This window comes from Panthera onca, chromosome X, assembly GCF_046562875.1.
Source record: "Panthera onca isolate mPanOnc1 chromosome X, mPanOnc1 haplotype 2, whole genome shotgun sequence".
Lineage (NCBI taxonomy): Eukaryota > Metazoa > Chordata > Mammalia > Carnivora > Felidae > Panthera > Panthera onca.
This window is the reverse complement of record NC_138357.1, coordinates 71,154,723-71,174,135: the sequence shown is the minus strand read 5'-3', so window position 1 is coordinate 71,174,135 and position 19,413 is coordinate 71,154,723. Positions and strand designations below refer to the sequence as shown.

At 48.0% G+C, this 19,413-nt stretch overlaps 1 protein-coding gene across 1 annotated transcript; it reads right to left on the bottom strand.

Moving 5' to 3' along the window:
- Positions 1-2,021: 2,021 nt before the first annotated feature.
- On the bottom strand, positions 2,022-5,937 carry LOC145713775 (uncharacterized protein CXorf49 homolog). The gene is made up of 5 exons (XM_081792614.1): positions 4,667-5,937; positions 3,883-4,043; positions 3,251-3,327; positions 2,947-2,992; positions 2,022-2,354 (listed from the first exon to the last, which is right to left on the bottom strand). Exons 1-5 carry the CDS (start codon positions 5,935-5,937, stop codon positions 2,314-2,316), a joined length of 1,596 nt encoding a protein of 531 aa, XP_081648740.1. The 3' UTR covers positions 2,022-2,313.
- Between the last annotated feature and the right edge of the window lie 13,476 nt (positions 5,938-19,413).

Sequence of the window (19,413 nt, the reverse complement as noted above, 5' to 3'; positions counted from 1 at the left end):
GCGGGGGGAACCGAGAAGCCACTCTCTACTTGCCATCCTCACTGACACATCCTGCCCGTGTCTCCCTTAGCTCCGGGCACAGCAGCCTCCTTGGCGATCCACCTCTCTACTGCTAAGATGAGGTACATCCCAGCAACTCCGAGAGCCTTCTCTTCTATTCTCGTTCCTTCAGAACAGCCCGGAGGGGTCAGACCTCACAGCATCGCACAGTAGGATCTGCAGCCTCCTCTGGCAACTCCCAGCATTTTGAGCGTCTCCAAACCCGGTCCTGGGGTCTGGGGACTTCGTGTCATTCCCCTCCTGTTTTAGGAATTTAACAGCACCCCCTGAAAAGTAGATGTGACCCTTGCTTATGCTCATGCAATCCCTTGCAGGTGGTGGTTGTTGTTGTTTTAATATTTATTTATTCATCTTGAGAGAGAGCGCTAGCTTGAGCCAGGGAGGGGAAGAGAGGGGGAGAGAAAGAATCCCAAGCAGGCTCTGCATTGTCAACACTGAGCTGGACATGTGGCTCCAACTCACCAACCTTGAGATCATGACCTGAGCTGAAATCCAGGCGGATGCTTAACCGACTGAGCCACTGAGGTGCCCTGTCCCTTACACGTTCTTGACCATGGTCTCCACTCCTTTTACTCCTTGAACCCCAGATCTCTGCCTCAAAGCTGATTATCCCCGATTAATGTTATTCACACATGCACACAGATGGACACACACACACACACACACACACACACACACACCTCCAGTCTTGACTGTTCTGTCGGCACCTACCTACCCCTCCACCCCGAATTTCTGTGCATAAAACACCCAGTCTCTTGGGAAGAGGGTCTGGTGTGGCAGAAGCTGCCCGTACCTCACTGAGACCTGGGTCCTGGCTGAGGGAAGGAAGCAATGCCCAACCCCCAGTGAGCGGCAAATGAACATGGAGTTCAGACTGAATCTTGCATGACCTAAAGAGGCAGCCAGGGAGCCTGACCTGGGACACAGAACTAGAATTTCACGGTGCAGGGCAAACGGCACTGGAAAGGGGCCCGTGCAGACACATGGAGACCCATCACGCACACTTGCCATGGAAGCTGGCCACGTTCCAGCCAAGGGCAGTGCGACCACCAGGCTGGAGGAGGGGCAGTGAGGAGGCTTGGACGTGAAGGACACGAGAGCTCCCATGGCTGTGCCGTACATTTCCAGGTGCTGGCGGGCAGTTTGCCCCAGAGCCACCGTGGGCCCCATCGACCCCCCTCCAGCCCAGACACCAAGCTGTGCTTTTCTCCCCTGGGCCCTGTACCTGCTCTCTGCTCTGCACCCCACTGGGCTGTGACTTCTGCCTCTACCCCGCTTCTGAACCCAGGGAGGGAGCACTGACAGGATTGGAAACTGAAGGCCAAGGCCGAGCACTAAATGGGAGAGGAGGAGGCGGCGCCAGTTCCTGGGCCAGTTGCCCTTGTGCCTGTGAGGTGGCAGCACCAGAGGGAGGTAAGGACGCCTAGAGGGGGCTGGGCCCAGGAGGGGGGCTGGGCCCAGAGGGGGCTGGGCCCAGGAGGGGGGAGGAGCAGCTCAATTGTGCCCTATAACATCTGTGGAAGCACAGGTGCAGACGAGGCCACTGATGACAGAAAGCCACGGGAGTGATCTGGGAACCTCAGAAGTCAGAGCAGACAGTGGTCCCAAGGAGGGAAGGGAACAGGGACTGGACTTCTGGAAGGGGTCATGAGTCCCTGCAGGAGGGGGAGGGGGAAGGACGGAGATGAATGGGAACCTAGAGACCCAAAAAGAGGAGGAGATTAGGAGAGAGCCTGAAGGGAGCCTACAGGGGAAAGGGGGGCAGGTGCTTACCCCACCCAGACGGGGATACTCTGCCGGCGTGACTGCAGGGCTCCCAGCGGAAGTGGCCCAGACTTCTCTCAAGGACAAGGCCCACCACACGACACCTGTTCTGGAAAAGGCTGCAAAATGGAGCAGCTCCCTGCCCTGACCCTCCTTCCCATCCCCAGCCACCTCCCCATCCCCCAGAGAGGATAGACTTGAGAACATGAGAGGTACTTTAATTTGAAGGTGCTGTGAACTCGGGTGGGGAGGCGGCAAAAAACAGGGAGAGGAAGCCCAGGCCGAGGTCGAATGTCGAACGGGAGGGAAGCAGCTTGGGCACAGCTTCCTGGCTCCAAAGGTACCAGCCGCCCCTCTTGTACAGAGATGCTGACTCAGCCTGTCCAACAGAGCAGAGTCAGGGAAGAAGAGCATCAGGCCAGGGCCAGCCCACGGCCCTCCTCAGTAACCACGACTGTGGGAAGGGGTATGGTGTGTGTAACACTCACTTCAAAGGGTCTGGAACTGGTCAGTCAGGGACTGCAGGGCCGCTGAAACAGAGACAGGCATTAGCAGGTGCTATGGACCTGGGGACAGAGAACCCTGTGCTCCTGTCCCCTTGGGGAACCGCCTAGTCCTACAACCTGAAACCCACGCCCCCCCTCCCAGCCCCTATCCAAAGAGCCCTGCGACTGACCCACTCACCCACCAGCTGAATTAAATATGGACGTGTCGTCTAGGGGAACAAAACGTGCCAGTAGTTCTCAAGTTCTGGGTCAACTCGGAACCATTCAGAGCTTGTCGGACAAATACACACTGTCCAAGCCACACCAAAGAGCAGTTAAAGGGAAAATCAATGAGGCATCTCTAAACGTCCAAAGAGAGAGAGATTCTCTGGGACTCATGGTGGTCGGCAAACTGTGCACCCAGGGAGGCAAGACTTTCCCATTGGTGCACACACCTAGCTGTACACGCAAAGCAGGCTCCAGGGTCAAGCCTGCTAGGTTCCCCTTCCAGTGGGAATCTTGGTCCCTGTGGGGCTGCCTGCACCTGCAGCCCATCGCGGGTCCTGCACTGAGACACACCCCCCACACCCCCCTCTGCCTCTGCCCTGACCCAGCCCCAGCCAGAGGTTCCTCATACCAAGTTGCTCTTTCAGGTTGTCAACTTCTCTCTGCAGCAGGAGACACTAGGCCCACAAACACGGGAGAGAGAGAAAAGCATATTAGTATACCCTGGCCTCCTCTCTCCTCATCCTCCCCCTCTCCTGCGGGCACCACACACCAAGGCCCAGTGGCTAGACTGGCTCAGGACCCTCAGTGGAAAGGAGGCGCCTTCCCTCTGTGGGGAGCAGAATGGGAGGGGGGTACATATGTCAGTTTAACCTGGACATGGATCCCAACAGGTAGTTGGGGCCTGCGTTTCTAGGAGCCAGAGCAAGCATTACCCGAGGACAGCCCTGTGCTCCAGGTGGTTGCTGCTGCCTTTCCAGTCTTGGGGGGTGGACAAGCGCTTCCTGGTCATCTGAGAGGGAAAGAACACAAAATCCAGCTTCCAAGGTTCCCAGTGAGGTGGAAAGGGCTTCGTGGGGTCTAACGTGAGGCAACACCACCCTCTGCTGGCAACAAGCTGCCCCTGCTCTGCCAGCAGCTCCACTCTTCTCCCTGGGCGTGTCTCTCCTGTCTCCCAGGGCCAGCCCATCCTTGATGGTAGTCCCCAAGGCTGGTGGCTCTGAGCTGGACTCTCCCAGAGCTGCAGCCACAGCCAGCCACTGGGAAGAGCAGCACGGCCAAACACGACTTCATGGAACAAGGCTCTGTTCTGCTGAAAGTCTATGTCCAGGGTTGGGGTTTGGGGGTGTCCACGAACCACCCCTGCCACACAAACCCCACGCAGAGGATGATGTGGCTTAAGGCCGGTCCTGTCGACACCCTGTTTCCCATGGGTGAAGCTGCCTGGGTCAGAGGGGAGGCAGGGAACAAAGCTGAGCCTCCACCCTCCACAGAGCCACAGGCAGAGGCAGAGGCCGCCCTCCTGATCCCGTCTCCCCTGCACTCCTGTGCAACCTGCAACACTCACCTGAGGGTGCGGGCTCTCTGGGCATGACATCTCCCTGGCTCGGAGCCAAGGGCTGTGAGCTTCCCCGAAACTGGGGGGGCTCTGGGGTTGAGGTCACCACGACTGCTTGCCTCACGATGCATGAATGGACAAGACGGCTCTGGCCTGTGTGCTGAAAGCTGCTAAAAGAAAAATTTCTCACTCATTTGGACTTGGGATGTTTTGTGTTTTGTGGGGGTGTAGTAGGTGTACACGGGTGTGTGTGTCTGTGTGTGTGTGTGCGCGCGCGCGCATGCTCACGCGTGTTTAGGGGCTGGGGTGAGGCAGGGCGTAGGGAAGGGAATTCAGAAGCTGATCTGGCTAGTGCTTTCTCCCTCAGTCAGCCCCAGGCCAGGAGGCAGCGCTGAGCTAGGGAGAAGAGGGGGCCACCGACAGGACCCAGGCTCCCTGCATGGAAGGCTTGGGGACCAGCTACAAAGTAGGAATCGGGAAGCCCAGGAGTCTCAAGACTGAAGCTTTGCAGTCCAAACTTTCAAGGGGCAGGGGCTCCCCGATCCAAATCAACTACCAGCCCTCCCTTCCATCCCAGACCCTCTCTGGGCTGGGGGGAGGCAGGAAACGTGCCCAGGTCCAGAATGGTGCCCAGCACACATGGAGCGCTACCTTCATGTCTGCCCTTGTGCAAATGACCGGGTCCAGCATCCCGGTGACGGGGGTGGGGGTGGGGGTGGGGGGGGGGCAATGGCAGCCCCTGAGGGATGGCCAGAGGGAGCGTGGGTCAAGAAGTGCTGGTCAAGGAGGGGAAGGGCGAGGGCCAGAGGAGGAGCACAGCCTACTCACCTTTGGGACAGCGTCTCTGTTTGAGTCATTGTCTTCTCCGGCCACCACTGGCTCCGCCTTCCGAGTCCTCCTGGCCACAGATTTCTTCCCAGCAGGGGTGTGCTTGGACTGTTTGGTTCCCGGAGGGACCAAGGAATACCTCTTGGACCTCCCAAACAGCGGAACACCAGTTACTGGGGGGAAGGCGGCTGTTTCCAGGGGTGCCGCGGAGACTCTCTGCCCCCAGGAAGGGAACATTCTCCCCAGGGCAACATTTGAGGTCCCCCCTGGGGATTTCTTCTCCTGGGCCACCTTTTTCTTAGGGGTGTCCCGGGGCAGGCCGCCCGCAGCAGCAGATCTTGGGTAGCTGGGCCTGTTCCCCCCCTTCCCCCTGACCACGCTCTGCATTTTCCTAGAGGAGGAGATATCCAGCTCTCCAATGGCCTGACTCTCCACAACCGAAGTGAGTCCTCGGGGAGCGGAGGACGGGAAAGAGCCAAGCATGTGGAGGAAATTCTCCCTGACATCGAATTTCGAGTGTCTGGGTGTGTCCCAGGGATCCTCGGGGCTGTTGGGCTTGAGTTGGCCTCCTCCTTTGGCGTAAATGCTCACCCTCATCAGCTGTATCTCACTAAACTCATCTGCTGACTCGCTGTCGGAAAGCAGCTCGCCCGGGCTTTCTGCGGAGGGCCGCTGGCGATCCACCGCGGCGACATTCGACCTGCTCTTCGTGCCTCTTTTCGGGTTCGCCCAGGCCGGGCCTCCCTCGGGCCCACCGAGGCGGAGAAGAGCGGCGGCAGGCGGCTGCGACTCTCTGCGGCTAAGGGCAAGCGCGCCTCTCCCTCGGGGCCCTGCCTCCAGGCCCGCCTCCACGACGCAGCCCTCCGGGTACGGGTTTCTCCGCACGCCCAGGCCATCCTGGTTGGTCAGCTGCTGCACGATGGCCGCCACGGCCTCGTCCGCAAGGTGGGACGCGCAATCCAGGGCGTCCCCCGTGTGGTCGGTCGGGGAGCCGGGGCGGCCTACTAGGTCCCAGAACACCGGCTCTCCCGTTTCCGTCACTTCCCGCTCGGACTCGAAGCCCTCGGGGTCTGGGACCCCGCCCTCGCCCTCACCGCTGGGTGGCGGCCCCAGATCCACACCTAGTCCCAGTGGGCCCCGCGGGGCTCCGGGGCTGGCAGGGCAGACGCCGGCCTGCCCCCCGCCCTCCTCCCCGAAACCTGCTCCACAGATGGACACCTCATCAGAGGCGCTCATGCCGCGAGGCCCGGCAGCCCAGGTTCGGGGAAGACGGTCGCCCTGGCCCCGGCGCCACAGGCAAGATGGCAGAGGCACGAGGCGAGCGACGAGTCCTTCGGGCGACGCAGGCAATCACCACAGACACCGCACCAGGCCATACGAGACCTCCAACGCCGCGCGGCTTGCACACGCATTCGACGCCCGCGCCGCGGCCTCCTCATTGGTCTGTCCCCCGCCAACCAGCGCGCGCCCCTCGTTTGCCCGCCCCTCAAGGCCCTGGCCAATGGGGTGGAGCGCCTTTGGTCTCCGTTTCCCCCCCCCCCCCCCCCAACGAAGCAGGTCGGGGTGTTGGGTCTCTCGGGCGTGGCGGCCGGTTGGTAGGCCCTGTCGTCCGGGCTCTTCTGGGCCCGCCTCCTACTTTCCAGTTGGGAGTCACGGCTTCTAGCCTCTGTCCGCCCGTGCACAGAGTGGGTTGTGATGGCACCTGTCTCCGGGGTTGGGGATGACCCGTCGGGACAGAGGTAAAGCACCTGCCGAGAAAGGATTTGCCGGCGTCTGTCCCACGGCTGCGCTCAGAACCTGATAGGACAATGGGCACGGGAAGCCCACAGTCAGTGATCATGGGACCTGTGGCATACTCCCCCGCGAAGGGCCGGAGAGCAAATGTGGGCCTATTTACGGGCCGCAGCGTCTCTGTTGCATCTGCTTGACCTTGGTGGGCGATGACATTGGTCCCTGGCTGTGTGCTCAGGGAACTTTCTCGGCAGGCGGGTTTGGCGCAAAGGCTGGACTTGGCCCCCCGACCCCGACCCTTCTCCACTCTGAGGCAATTCAAAGAAGAAATCTCAATGGCCAGTGCACACGCCAAAAGATGCTCACCATCACAAATCCTGGACATGCGAACTAAAACTGCGAATCAGTGTTCACAGACCAGACTTGAAAGAGTCAAAGAGCTGAACCATTCCGAGGGTGGGAGAGGTTCTGAGCAGAGCCCTTGCTTTTGCCCACTGCTGGGTGGGGGGTCGGGTGGAGGAGGGGGCAGCGGCGCAGAAGAGCCCTTTGGGAGGGTAAATTGGCAGAATCAGTGCCAACCAACTTATACAACAGGTACCACATGCCTGGCTCTGTTGTAAGCACTGTAGTTAACTAGTGACACATTGTCGAGACAATCCTAGGGTTGAGGTACCCACTAATACCACCTTATTATGGGTGAGCAAACGGGCACTGAGAGGCTCGGCCACTGGCGCAAGGTCATTTGGTTTGTCGGGATCTGCGGCAGGATCAAAACTTGTAGTTTGGCTCCAGAGTCCTTGCTCTGAGCTCTGAGTGGAGAATCTTAAAAGAGAAGAGAAGCCCATTCCCCCTGTGACCCAGCAAGTCCACTGCCACCTACATCTTCTGGAGACGCTCTCGTTCGTGTAGTGGACAAGGAAGGATACATGCACAGGAATGTTGGTGATGGGGAAAACTGGGAACACTCTGAATTCCCATCAGTAAGGGGGAAGTGAATGCAAGCAACTGATGTTCAGCGCATCTGGTAGACTGAACTACGCTAGTCAAAAGGAATGCGTGAGGCCGTGTTCACACATTTCAAAGCATCCTCGTGACTGAACACAGTAATTTGGAGATCACTGGAGCTGGACACACATTTGTAAGTAGTCAAATTAAATGAAAATTTAAAACGGAACCAGTCCTATGTTGAGAGTGCACATAGGTGTCAGTACAAGTATGGTGAAAGTTCTGGAGCATGCACAACTAACGCCTAACAGTGGTGGTGGTGGTTGGGGTGGGGCGCCAGTTATCTCTCCAATTGCTCTACAGCTACCGGTTCCCAGCTTCTCTGAGCTGAGCAGTCCCAATATCTGGGGAGTAGTCCCTCCCTTGGTTTCTGTGAGGTGCTCCACTGTTAGAATTTCCCTTGCTTGCCACCCAACCCCTACTCCAGGAGCCCTGGATTCCTTCCATACTTTCCTTCCTCTCTTTCCCACTCTTAATGCTCTGTCTGGCTCTCGCCTCTCCTGCCTACATCCTACTCTGGCTGGTCCTCAGGAGGGGCCCGAGGTGCCTCAACACCTCTTGCCTGCGTGATCGCAAAGGTTGGGTTTTGCTGGGTCTGCACCTGAGAAGCCTACCGTGTTGGGAAAGGTTACAGAGCAGGGGGGATTGGGCGTACTCTAAATCTGCAGTCAGCCTCCTCAAGCATGCCCCCAATATCCCTACGTGTGTGTGTGGAAAACACCCTCTCCCACTTCTCCCAGTGGCTCTTAAAGTCATGCTGTGCAATCTGGATGCTGTGCAAAATGGATCACGAAGGAGACAGCAGAATCTCCTCTACCTACCACCCTCTTCAGAAACGTTACCAATGGATTCAGTCGAAGACTCCGTTGGCCCTCTTGCCATTTCTTTTCCCTTCATCCTTCTCCCTCTCCCCCATAGACAGAATCCTAGCACCTTTCCACACCTTCACCACTCTCTTCATCACTGGGGTTCTCCTACCTCCTCTTCTGTTGCATCCTAAAGGTCTCCAGTGGTGTCCATAATTTCTGCTAACTCCCTTCCTTCAACCTCACTAGGATCCCATATTGGTTTTGACTTACTGTTCTGGCCTGGGCTGGGGACCAGTGTCAGAGGATCCACCTGGCCTTCCTGACCATGATAGTTTCTTGCCCCACAGACAGACCAATGCCCCAACGTGGGGGTTTTTGCTCCAACTGCCGAATGTATCAATTGTCAACTTGTGGACTAGAGAAGTGACCACTGTGTTGGCCCAGGGATCCAGTCGGCTTTCCATGACTGGATCTCTATCCCAACTCCTTTTATTACGAGGGACTCCTAAGTCCCACTCTAGCCAGGCCTCATGGTGACACTTTGGGGCTCCAGTATCAATGTCACCTCGGACCCTGGGTCCAATAGTCCTAGAAATGTCTGGGTATTTCTCTTTCCCCAGTGCACTGTCACTTGAGAAATGGCAGTCATTCTCTGTAGGGAAGGCCGGTGGCATCATCATAGTATGTATATACTCATCACCTTGTTTCTTGACCCTTCTGCCTCAGGACTCCTCCAACTCTTGAGTCAGTGGGGCTGGTCTCCAAATTGGCTCAGGACCAGGAACTGAGCAAGAAATTGTAACTTTTTACTGGGACGACCACCCCCTTTCTCTTGCACCTTTGCCTTTGTCTGGCTGTAGCTGCCCCGAGGGAGCCAGGCTGTCTGAACCATCCTCTCAGCTCCCTGCCAGTCAAAGCACTCTTGACTGCCCCCCTGACCTTGCCGGTTGTTACAGGAAAGGTAGTCTCCTGAGGTCTCTTGATTGAGAGTCACTCTCTGCTCTCTATTACATCAAAATTCCATCACTCTCATGGATGGTAATGAGCTCGGGCCAGGACCACTTTGCTGCCATCACCTGCATCGGCCTGCAGAGGGCAGCAACCGCTGAACTTTGGTGAATGGTGGGTCCACTGGGCCCTCTCATGGAACTTAATGGTCAGGCCATGTGACTGGCCTCACCTTTTCTATCCGTTCCAGCTCGCCTGCATCATTCAGCCTTGTTGTTCCTTCCTCTACCCTCTGCTAGTCCAAGGCAGGCACTTCCACTTCTCAATGCGGGCCACCACCTTCTTGGAGCTTTTGAGGGCCACTCTGGCGGTGAATCTATCTACTCCATCTCCTGGAGTCCCTGCCAGTGGGTTAAACCCTGTGGTATGAGAAAGTGCCCCTACTCAGCAAAACCTGATTATCCAGTCTTCTATTCCTGTCCTCTTGATCCAGCACCCTCAAAATCCAATCCTAGGGATATCCCCCTGCTCCTGCCAGTACAGACTACTTCTTGCAACTCCCTTGGTGTATAGTTTCTTTATGGAGAAAAGATCAGGGCTTCCACTGGGACGAGCACCTGTGACTTTGGCAGGGAGCAGACTCTGCAGCATCTATCAGCACAGGGCACATGCTGGGTCTTGCTAGGGAAGGAAGGGCCACCCTGAAAGCCCTGAGACCTCAGGGGGAGGGGCCCTGGAACAAAGAAATCAAATGGTATATTAGAACACATCTATCCAGGGGCGCCTGGGTGGCTCAGTCGGTTGAGCGTCTGACTTCGGCTGGGGTCATGATCTCAAGGTTTGTGGGTTCAAGCCCCATGTCGGGCTCTGTGCTGACAGCTCAGAGCCTGGAGCCTGTTTCGGATTCTGTGTCTCCCTCTCTCTCTGACCCTCCCCTGTTCATGCTCTGTCTCTCTCTGTCTCAAAAATAAATAAACGTTAAAAAAATAATAAAAAAAGAAAGAACACATCTATCCAACACAGAAGACGGTAGTCACAGAGAAATGGAGGCACAAAAAGACATGAGAAATGTATAACACTCGTAGCAAAATAATATCTGCAAATCTACCCATATTATGAATGTATGAATCCCTTTAATCACAAGGTAGAGAGTGTCAATCCCGTAGAAGAAACGGATGGATTCAACTACCTGCTTTTGACAGGTGATATCCTTCCAATAATGGCATAAACCCGCTGAGAGTGAGAGCACAGTGGATGATAGTGTGCCATTGTGGCCATAATAACAAGAGACAAAGTTGACTTTTAAGACAGAGAGTGTTCCTAGAGACAAAAGTGGACATTTCGTAACGACAGAAGGATCCACTGATGTGGGAGACATAACGATTTCAAACTTCTACACACATAGGTACGGAGCCTCAAAATACCTATGACAGAACTTGACAAAGTTTATGGAAGAATTAGACCATGTAACGTTAATATCTGGGGGTTTTAATACTCTGTCTCATCCACTGATAGAAGGACTGGACAGGAAATTCTCAAGGATACAGAAGACCTGAACTGCAGCCTCTGTTACCCTGAACAGCAGCCTCTGTTACCCTGAACTGACATCTATGAAACACTCTGTTCAACAACATTTGAATACACATTCTTTTCAAGTCCACATAATCATTTTCAAAGATAGAACATACCGAGGGCCATGAAACTCATCTCGACAACTTGGAAGGGGTCTAGATTGTGCAAGGATTTAGCCCTCTGGTGGTATAGGTGTGTGAGAGACCATGATACCACCTGAAAAACCCTTCAAGGAAAGTGATGCTCTTAGGAAACAGCCAGCTCTCAGGTGAGCAAGACAATTAGGGGGGAACATCTGGAGATGTTGAGGATATCGGGATTCTTTCTCATCACTCACCTGTCTTCACTCTCACCTGATGACTTTGCTTCCCATTTCCCTGAGAATACAGGGCAACCAGCAAAAAACTTCCCTCCTTTCTCATAAGTGTTTTCCTCCAGTTGGCATCACTCGTATCAACGTACAGTCCTGTCCTCTCTCCCTCCTTAAAAAACCCTCTTCTAATCCCACCTTCCATTCGAGTTACCCCACATCTCTCTGCTCAGCCTTATAGAAAAACTCCTTCTAAAAAGTTGTGTGTACTCACTGTATCAAATTCCTGTCCTCCCATTCACACTTCCTCTCTTTTTCACATTTCACAAAGTGTTATTGAATGCTTATCACGTGCGAGGCACTGTTCCAAGACCTGGAACACTACATACACTACAGTGAATGCGACTAAAGGAACATACATTTCTGTCATAGACCTATCACCAGTATTTTCTAAATCTTCAAATGTCTTCATTCCTTTGTTCTTCAAGTGCACGTTCCCTAACCATGTTCCAGTCTTTATTGGTTATTCAGGGTGCTAGGGTGCTATATTGATCTAGAACATTCCCTTGCTAGGCCCCCAGTTGGGATCTGGTGCCTATTGGGACCCACTTTTTTTTTTTTTTTTTTTTTTTTTTTTTTTTTTTAGTGTACTACAATAATTCTGATGGGACACATCCTCCAGGAACTTCCTGAGAAAAGGCACATGGGAGGTGATTTCTTTTGAGACTTTGCATGAGCAAAGTTTGCTTTTATGTCAGACTTAACTGATACCTCAATGTGTAAATCTGAGGCTGAAATTTCCCACCAAGGATTTTTCAGGCATTGATCCACTGTTTTTTTTTTTTTTAACTTCCAATGTCAATTTGGAGAAGGCTGCCATTATTTTGAATGCTTTATTTGTCCCAAGCCTTTTCAGATATAAATTTGTGTATTCTTCACCACAACAGGATATAAAATAGCTTCATTATACATAAAGTCTCCCTCATTATGCTCTTTTGTATTCACAGTCTCCCCCATCCCGGACCTTTGATAACCAGGGATGTGTTTCCCATTCATATATTTTTACCTTTCCAGAATTGTATACAAACATAATGATACAATATGTAATTGTTTGAGTCTGGCTTCTTTCCTTCAGCATCATGCATCTGTGATTCACCCAAATTGTGCATATATTGATTTTACTTTCCTTTATATTGGCTACGTAGTGTTCCAGTGCATGGATGAAGCAGAGGTTGTTTTTCCATTCATCTCTTGAAGGACATCTTGATTTATTTAAGTTTGGAGTGATCATGTATAAGATTGCTATGTCCATTGTTGCCAATTTTTTTGGTAAATGTAAAATTTCACTTTCTAGGGAAAACACCCAGGAGTGGGATTGCTGGGTGTTATGGTCACTCCATGTTCACCTTTATAACAAACTGGCAAACTGCTTCACTGAGTGGCTGTACCATTTTGCATTCCCTGCATCAATATCTGAGCTTTTCATTAACTTCAACTCCTCACCAGCACTTGGTTTTGTCAGTATGTTTTAATTCAGCTATTCTAATAGGTATGCAGTGGCATCTCATTGTGGTTTTAATTTGCATTTTCCTAATGGCTAATAACATGTTTTCATGTGCTCATCTGCTATTCTTATATCCTCTTTTGAAGTGTCTGTCAAGTGTTTTGCCCATTTCTTAATTAAGCTGTTCATTTTCTTATTGTTGTGTTTTAGGAGTTCTTTGTGTATCTGGATCGTAGTTGGATATGTAATTGACAAATATTTCTAAGTACTCCTTTTTTTTTTTAACTCTCTTTACAGGGTCTTTCTCAGAATAAAAGTTTTTAATTCTGATGAAGTCATTTTAACACTCGTTCCTTAATATTTCTGACATGTTTTTGGTGTTATGTCTCAGAATCATGTATCCCCAGGTCATGAAGAAACTTTCTTATGTTTTCTTTCATAGGTATTATAGCTTTATCTTTTATATTTACATATATGATCTATTTTGAGATAAGTTTTGTATAAGATGTGAGTTAGAGGCACATATTCTTTTTTCTTTGCACATGGATACCTAAAGAGTGCAATGCCACTTTTGAAAAGACTGTGCCTTATCCAGTGAATTTGTTTTGTACATTTGTCCAAATCAGTTGGTAGTATTTGTGCGGGTGCATTTCTGGAGCCTCTATTCTGTTCTATTGATTTATATGTTTATCTCCTCACTAATATCACATTGTCTTAAGTATTGTAGCATTATATTGAGTTTTTAAAAATTTTATTTATTATTTATTTTTTATTAGTTAATATACAATGCAATATTGGTTTCAGAAGTAGAATTCAGTGAATCATTACTTACATACAACACCCACTGCTCATCACAGCAAGTGCCCTCCTTCATACCCATCACCCACCTTGCCCATCTCCTACCCACCTCCCTCCATCAACTCTCAGTTTGTTCTCTATCGTTAAGAGTCTCTTATGGTTTGTTTCCCTTTCTTCTCTTCCCCCCTCTTCCCCTATGTTCATCTGTTTTGTTTTCTAAATTCCATATATGAGTGAAATCGTATATTTGTGTTTCTCTGATTGACTTATTTTGCCGAGCACAATACATTCTAGCTCCATCTACGTCATTGCAAATGGCAAGATTTCATTCTTCTTGATGGCTGAGTAATATTCCATTGCATATATATACCACATCTTCTTTATGCAATCATCAGTTGATGGACATTTGGGCGCTCTCCATTGTTTGGCTATTGATAATGCTGCTATAAACATTGGGGTGCATGTACTCCTTCAATTCTGTGTTTTTGTAACCTTGGGTGAATACCCAATAGTGCAATTGCTGGATCATAGTGTAGTTCTATTTTTAGTTTTTTGAAGAACCTCCACACTGTTGTCCAGAGTGGCTACACCAGTTTGCATTCCCACCAGCAGTGTAAGAGGATTTCCCTTTCTCTGCATCCCCCTCCAACACTTGTTAATTTTAGCAGTTCTGACAGGCATGTGGTGGTATCTCATCGTGGTTTTGATATGTATTTCCCTGATGATGAGTGATGCTGAGCATCTCTTCATGTGTCTGTTAGCCATCTGGATGTCTTCTTCGGAAAAGTGTCTATTGTGTTGAGTTTGGTAAGTTCTTTATAGATTTTGGTTACTAACCCCTGATTAGATATGTCTTTGGCAAATATCTTCTCCTGTTCTTCAGGCTGCCTTTTAGTTTTGTTGATTGTTTCCTTTGCTGTGCAGAAACTTTTTATGTTGAAGAAGTCCTGATAGTTCATGTTTGCTTTCATTTCCCTTGCCCTCAGTGACGTGTCTAATAAGAAGTTGCTCCGGCTGAGGTCAAAGGGGTTGCTGCCTGTGTTCTCCCCTAGGATTATGATGGTTTCCTGTCTTACATTTAGGTCTTTCATTCATTTTGAATTTATTTTTGTGTATCAAGTAAGAAAGTGGTCCAGGTTCATTCTTCTGCATGTCGACGTCTAGTTTTCCCAACACCATTTGTTGAAGAGACCCTCTTTTTTTCCATTGGATATTCTTTCCTGCTTTGTCGAAGATGAGTTGACCATGTAGTTGAGGGTACATTTCTGAGTTTCCTATTCTGTTCTGTTGATCTATGTGTCTGTTTTTGTGCCAGTACCATACTGTCTTGATGACTACAGCTATGTAATATAGCTTGAAATCCAGAATTGTGGTGCCTCCAGTTTTGCTTTTCCTTTTCAGGATTGCTTTGGCTATTCGGGGTCTTTTCTGGTTCCATACAAATTTTAGGATTGTTTGATTTTGATAAGGATTGCATTAAATGTGTGGATTGCTTTGGGTAGTATACACATTTTATCAGTGTAATTCCAATCCATGAGCACGGAATGCTTTTCCATTTCTTTGTGCCTTCTTTAATTTCTTTCATAAGTCTTCTATCGTTTTCAGAGCACAGATCGTTTGCCTCTTAGGTTTATTTCTAGGTATCTTATTGTTTTTGGTGCAATTGTAAGTGGGGTTGATTCCTTGATTTCTTTTTCTGCCACGTAGGATTGTATTAATTTTTAAAAATTTTTAAATGTTTATTTATTTTGGGGAGAGAGAGACATAGCACAAGCAGGGGAGGGGCAGAGAGAGAAGAGACCCAGAATCAGAAACAGGCTCGAAGCTCCCAGCTGTTAGCACAGAGCCCGACGTGGGGCTTGATCTTGGGAATGGCGAGATCATGACCTGAGTTGAAGTTGGATGCTCAGACGACTGAGCCACCCAGGCACCCCACATCATATTAAATTTTAAAGGCAGGTAGAGTCATTCCTCCAACTCTATTCTTTTAAAAATTGTTTTTAGTGATTATAGATACTTTGCTTTTATATATAAATTTTGGAATCACTTTGTCCATATATACAAAAAAACTCTTGCTGGTGTTTTTATTATATTACATGAAACTTAAATAGATTAGTTTTAATAAAACTGATATCTTTACTATGTTGGGTATTCCCATCCATTAGTATGGTTTGTCTCTTCATTTAATTATTTCTTGGGTTTCTTTCACTGGCACTTTGTGGCTTTCAGCATGTAGATCTTGTGTATACTTTGTTAGGTTCATTCCTAAATATTTCATGCTTTGGAAATATTGCAAATTTTATTGGTTTTTAAACTTTTGGTTTCCATTTGTACATTTATTGTATACAGAAATACAATGGATTTTTGTGTATTCATGTTGTAGCCTGTGATCCTACTAACCTCATTTGTTAGTTATAGGAATTTTTTTCTAGATTTCATGGGATTTTCTATAGTGGATAATCATGTTGCCCATGAATATGGGCAGTTTTATTTCTTCCTTTCCCACTGGAATGTCTTTTATTTATTTTTCTGGAATTATTATACTAGCTAGGATTTTCAGTATGATGTGGAATAGGAATGGTAAGTATGGACATCCTTGCCTTGTTTTAGATCTTAAGGGGAAGCCATTCACTTTTTTTACTATCAAGTATGTTAGCTGTAGGTTTTATGTAGATGCCCTTTATTAGGTTGAGGAAGTCCCTTTCTATTCATACTTTGCTGAGTTTTCATCTTGAATAGATGTCAAAAGCTTCTTCTTAATGAATTTTCATGATAATGTGGCTTTTCCTTTATAAGCAATTAATACAATGGCTTTAATCAGTTGTTTTTACAAACATTGAGCCAGCCTTGTATTCCTGGAATAAACACCACTTGTTCGAGATATATTTTTCTTTGTATATATTGGTGGAATCAATTTGCTAATATTTTGTTGAGGATTTTTGTGTCTATGTTCATGAAACTGTTCACCTGAAGTTTCTTGCTTGCTTTCTTTTCTTTTTTCTTTGCCTTTGGTTTTGATTTTAGGGTAATTTATGCTGGCCTCAAGAAAGGTGTTGGAAACTGTTCTCTCCTGCTCTATTTTTGGAAAGAGGTTTTTAAAAATTGATGTTAATTCTTTAAATGTATGGCACAATTCACCAGTGAAACCATCTGGGCCTGTGGTTTTCTTTTTTGGAAGGCATTTCACTACGAATGCAATTTATTTATAGGAGTACCCAAATTACTATTTGATAGTGGATAATTTTGGTAATTTGAGGTTTTCGAGCTATTGGTCTCATTCCTCTAAGTTGTTTAATTTACGTGCATTGGCTTATCCAGCCATAGTATCATTTTTTTCCTATTTGACCAATATCAATATATTTTCTGTATTCCTGAAGTTTGGAAATATTTGATTTGGTGATTTTTTTTATGAGGTGCATTTTGTTGTATATTCAGTATACCTTTTCAGCCTGAAGATGTGTGTCCTTCAATTCCAGGAAATTTTCTACTTAGTCAATCTGAGGTGCTATAACAGAATACCATAGACTGGGTGGCTTATTAATGGCAGAAATGTATTTCTCACAGTTCTGGAGGCTGGAATGTCCAAGATCAAGGTACCAGCATTTTTGGTAACTAGTAAGGGCCCACTTCCTGTTTCACCGTTAAAGTCTTCTGAGGAGGAACCAAGATGGCGGAAGAGCATGGAAGATTTTTGTGTGTCTCACGTCCGTGAAATACAGCCGGACCAACACTAAACCATCCTAAACACCTAGAAAACTGACTGGAGGATTAACACAACAATCTGCACAACCTGAACCACAGAATTCAGCAGGTATGCGGCACGGAGAAGTGAACTTGGGGAGCGAGAAGGCACAGGAAGGGAGGTGTTTTTGCAAGCGGAGGGAGGATGGAGATGGGGGTGGGGTGGGGGGGGAGAATACAGGAAAAGCACCCCTCCCCAAAAGCCGCTGGAGAGAAAGTGGACAATTGGAAACAGCTGCAGGGACTAAACTAAAAAGAGAGAAAGGAGAAAGGAGAAGGTTTAAATTCCATTAAGACTGTAAACAAGGGGAGTGCAGTCTGCAACTCTGCAGCTCAATACCTGTCAGTGCTCTGGTGGGAAGGGCAAATCCCCAGGAAAAGAGTGGGGTTGGGGAGGATCTTGGGCCACTGCTGGAAGGACATTTGGTAGAGACTGTTGAAGCCACCTAGTCCCAGCAGACCTCAGAAAGTGGCCACATTCGCTGGTGCTGGAACAAGGTCGTTAAGCGTTAAGCCTGGTGCCAGATGTGTGTTGTGATCTTCCATAATCCCTGAAACGCTGCTGCTACACTATCTCGCGAACTTTTTCTGGGGCAGGCTGGCACCTGGCCATAGTCTCGGGGCACTAGCAGCAGCAAGGTCCAGCAAGCGTTCCTGGGTGCAGCCGGCATTTGGCCATTGCTCATTCGGCCATTGCTCTGTGAGACCCTCCCGTAGAAGGGTGGAACGGGTCAAAGCCACAGTCCTTCACAAGTAAGGGGTCAGGGAAAACAGCCGCATCTGAGACAAAACTCAGGAGAGAGGTACTGCCAGGGGCCTGGTCATGGAGAGTGAAAAAGCGGGAAGTGGACGAGAGCTGAAGACAGAGGACGGGTGCGCAATTGCTGATCTGAGAGAACAGACGGGGTAGCTGGGTGGCACTATTTTCACCACTCCTGCTCACGTGCATACGCACCTACGAGCACCACAACACTCCACCTCAGTAGGCTAGCAGTGACATCTAGTGGAGAGCGGAGCCATTACACTGAGCCCTGCCCAACTGGGCCAACCTCGCTCTTCAAGAACACGTCTCACCGCTGGCTTACTTTATGGACTATAAAGTGCTACATAGACTGACTTCTAGGGGAAAATGAAGTAATTTCAGTCTTACTTCAGTCTGTTAGCAGGTCTATCAATTTTCTTTATTTCTTTTTCTTTTCTCTTTTACACTTCTTTTTCTTGAATACAGAAAGAGAAAAAATTCATTTTTATTTTCAATTTTTATTAAAAATATTTTTCTTTAATTTTTATTACTATATGTTTTACTTTTGTGTAAATTTTTTCAAATTCTATTTTACTTCCATCATTTTATTTTAGTCTACTTCAGTGTATTCACCTTTTCAAATTTTCAAACGATTTTTTTCTTTTTTCTTTTTCTTTTTTTTCTTTTTCTTTTCTTTTCTTTTTCTTGAATGCAGAAAGAGAAAAACTTCATTTTTACCTTCAATTTCTATTAAAAATATTTTTGTTTAATTTTTTTACCAAATTTTTTGCTTTTATGTAAGTTTTTTCCAATTCTATTTTACTTCCATCATTTTATTTTTGTCTACTACAGTGTGTTCACTTTTTAAAATTTTCAAATGATTTCCTTTTTTTGTTTTTTGTTTTTTCTCTTTTTTATCTTTTTCATTTCTTTTCTTTTTATTGAATATAGAAAAAGAAAAAATTCATTTTTATTTTTAATTTTTCATAAAAATATTTTTCTTTAATTTTTTCTACTATATTCTTTACTTCTGTGTACATTTTTTCAAATTCTGTTTTACCTCCATCATCTCATTTTAGTCTACTTCAGTGTATTCATTTTTTCAAATTCTCAAACGATTTCCTTTTTTTTTCTTTTCCCCCCTTTTTTTCCTCTAATCTGTCAAACCACTTTCAACACCCAGACCAAAACACACCTAGTATCTAGCATAATTTATTCTATTTGTGTGTGTGTTTTTAATTTTAATATTTTTTAATTTTAATATTTTTAATTTTAATTTTTCTACCTCATTAATTCCTTTTCTCCCTTCAAAATGGCAAAACAAAGGAATTCACCCCAAAAGAAAGAGCACAAAGAAACGACAGCCAGGGATTTAACCAACACAGATACAAGCAAGATGTCTGAACCAGAATTTAGAATCACGATAATAAGAATACTAGCTGGAGTCAAAAATAGATTAGAATCCCTTTCTGCAGAGATAAAAGAAGTAAAAACTAGCCAGAATGAAATTAAAAATGCTATAACTGAGCTGCAATCACGGATGGATGCAGCA

What these genes read in the sequence shown, in the direction of transcription:
- LOC145713775 (XM_081792614.1), bottom strand. Translation starts at nt 5,937, where the DNA reads ATGAGCGCCTCTGATGAGGTGTCCATCTGTGGAGCAGGTTTCGGGGAG. An exon ending in TCCTCCTCTGGCCCTCGCCC is followed by an intron (nt 4,044 to 4,666) that starts TTCCCCTCCTTG and finishes TTTTTCTTTTAG; the next exon opens with CAGCTTTCAGCACACAGGCC. An exon ending in GAGCACAGGGCTGTCCTCGG is followed by an intron (nt 2,993 to 3,250) that starts GTAATGCTTGCT and finishes TTGTGGGCCTAG; the next exon opens with TGTCTCCTGCTGCAGAGAGA.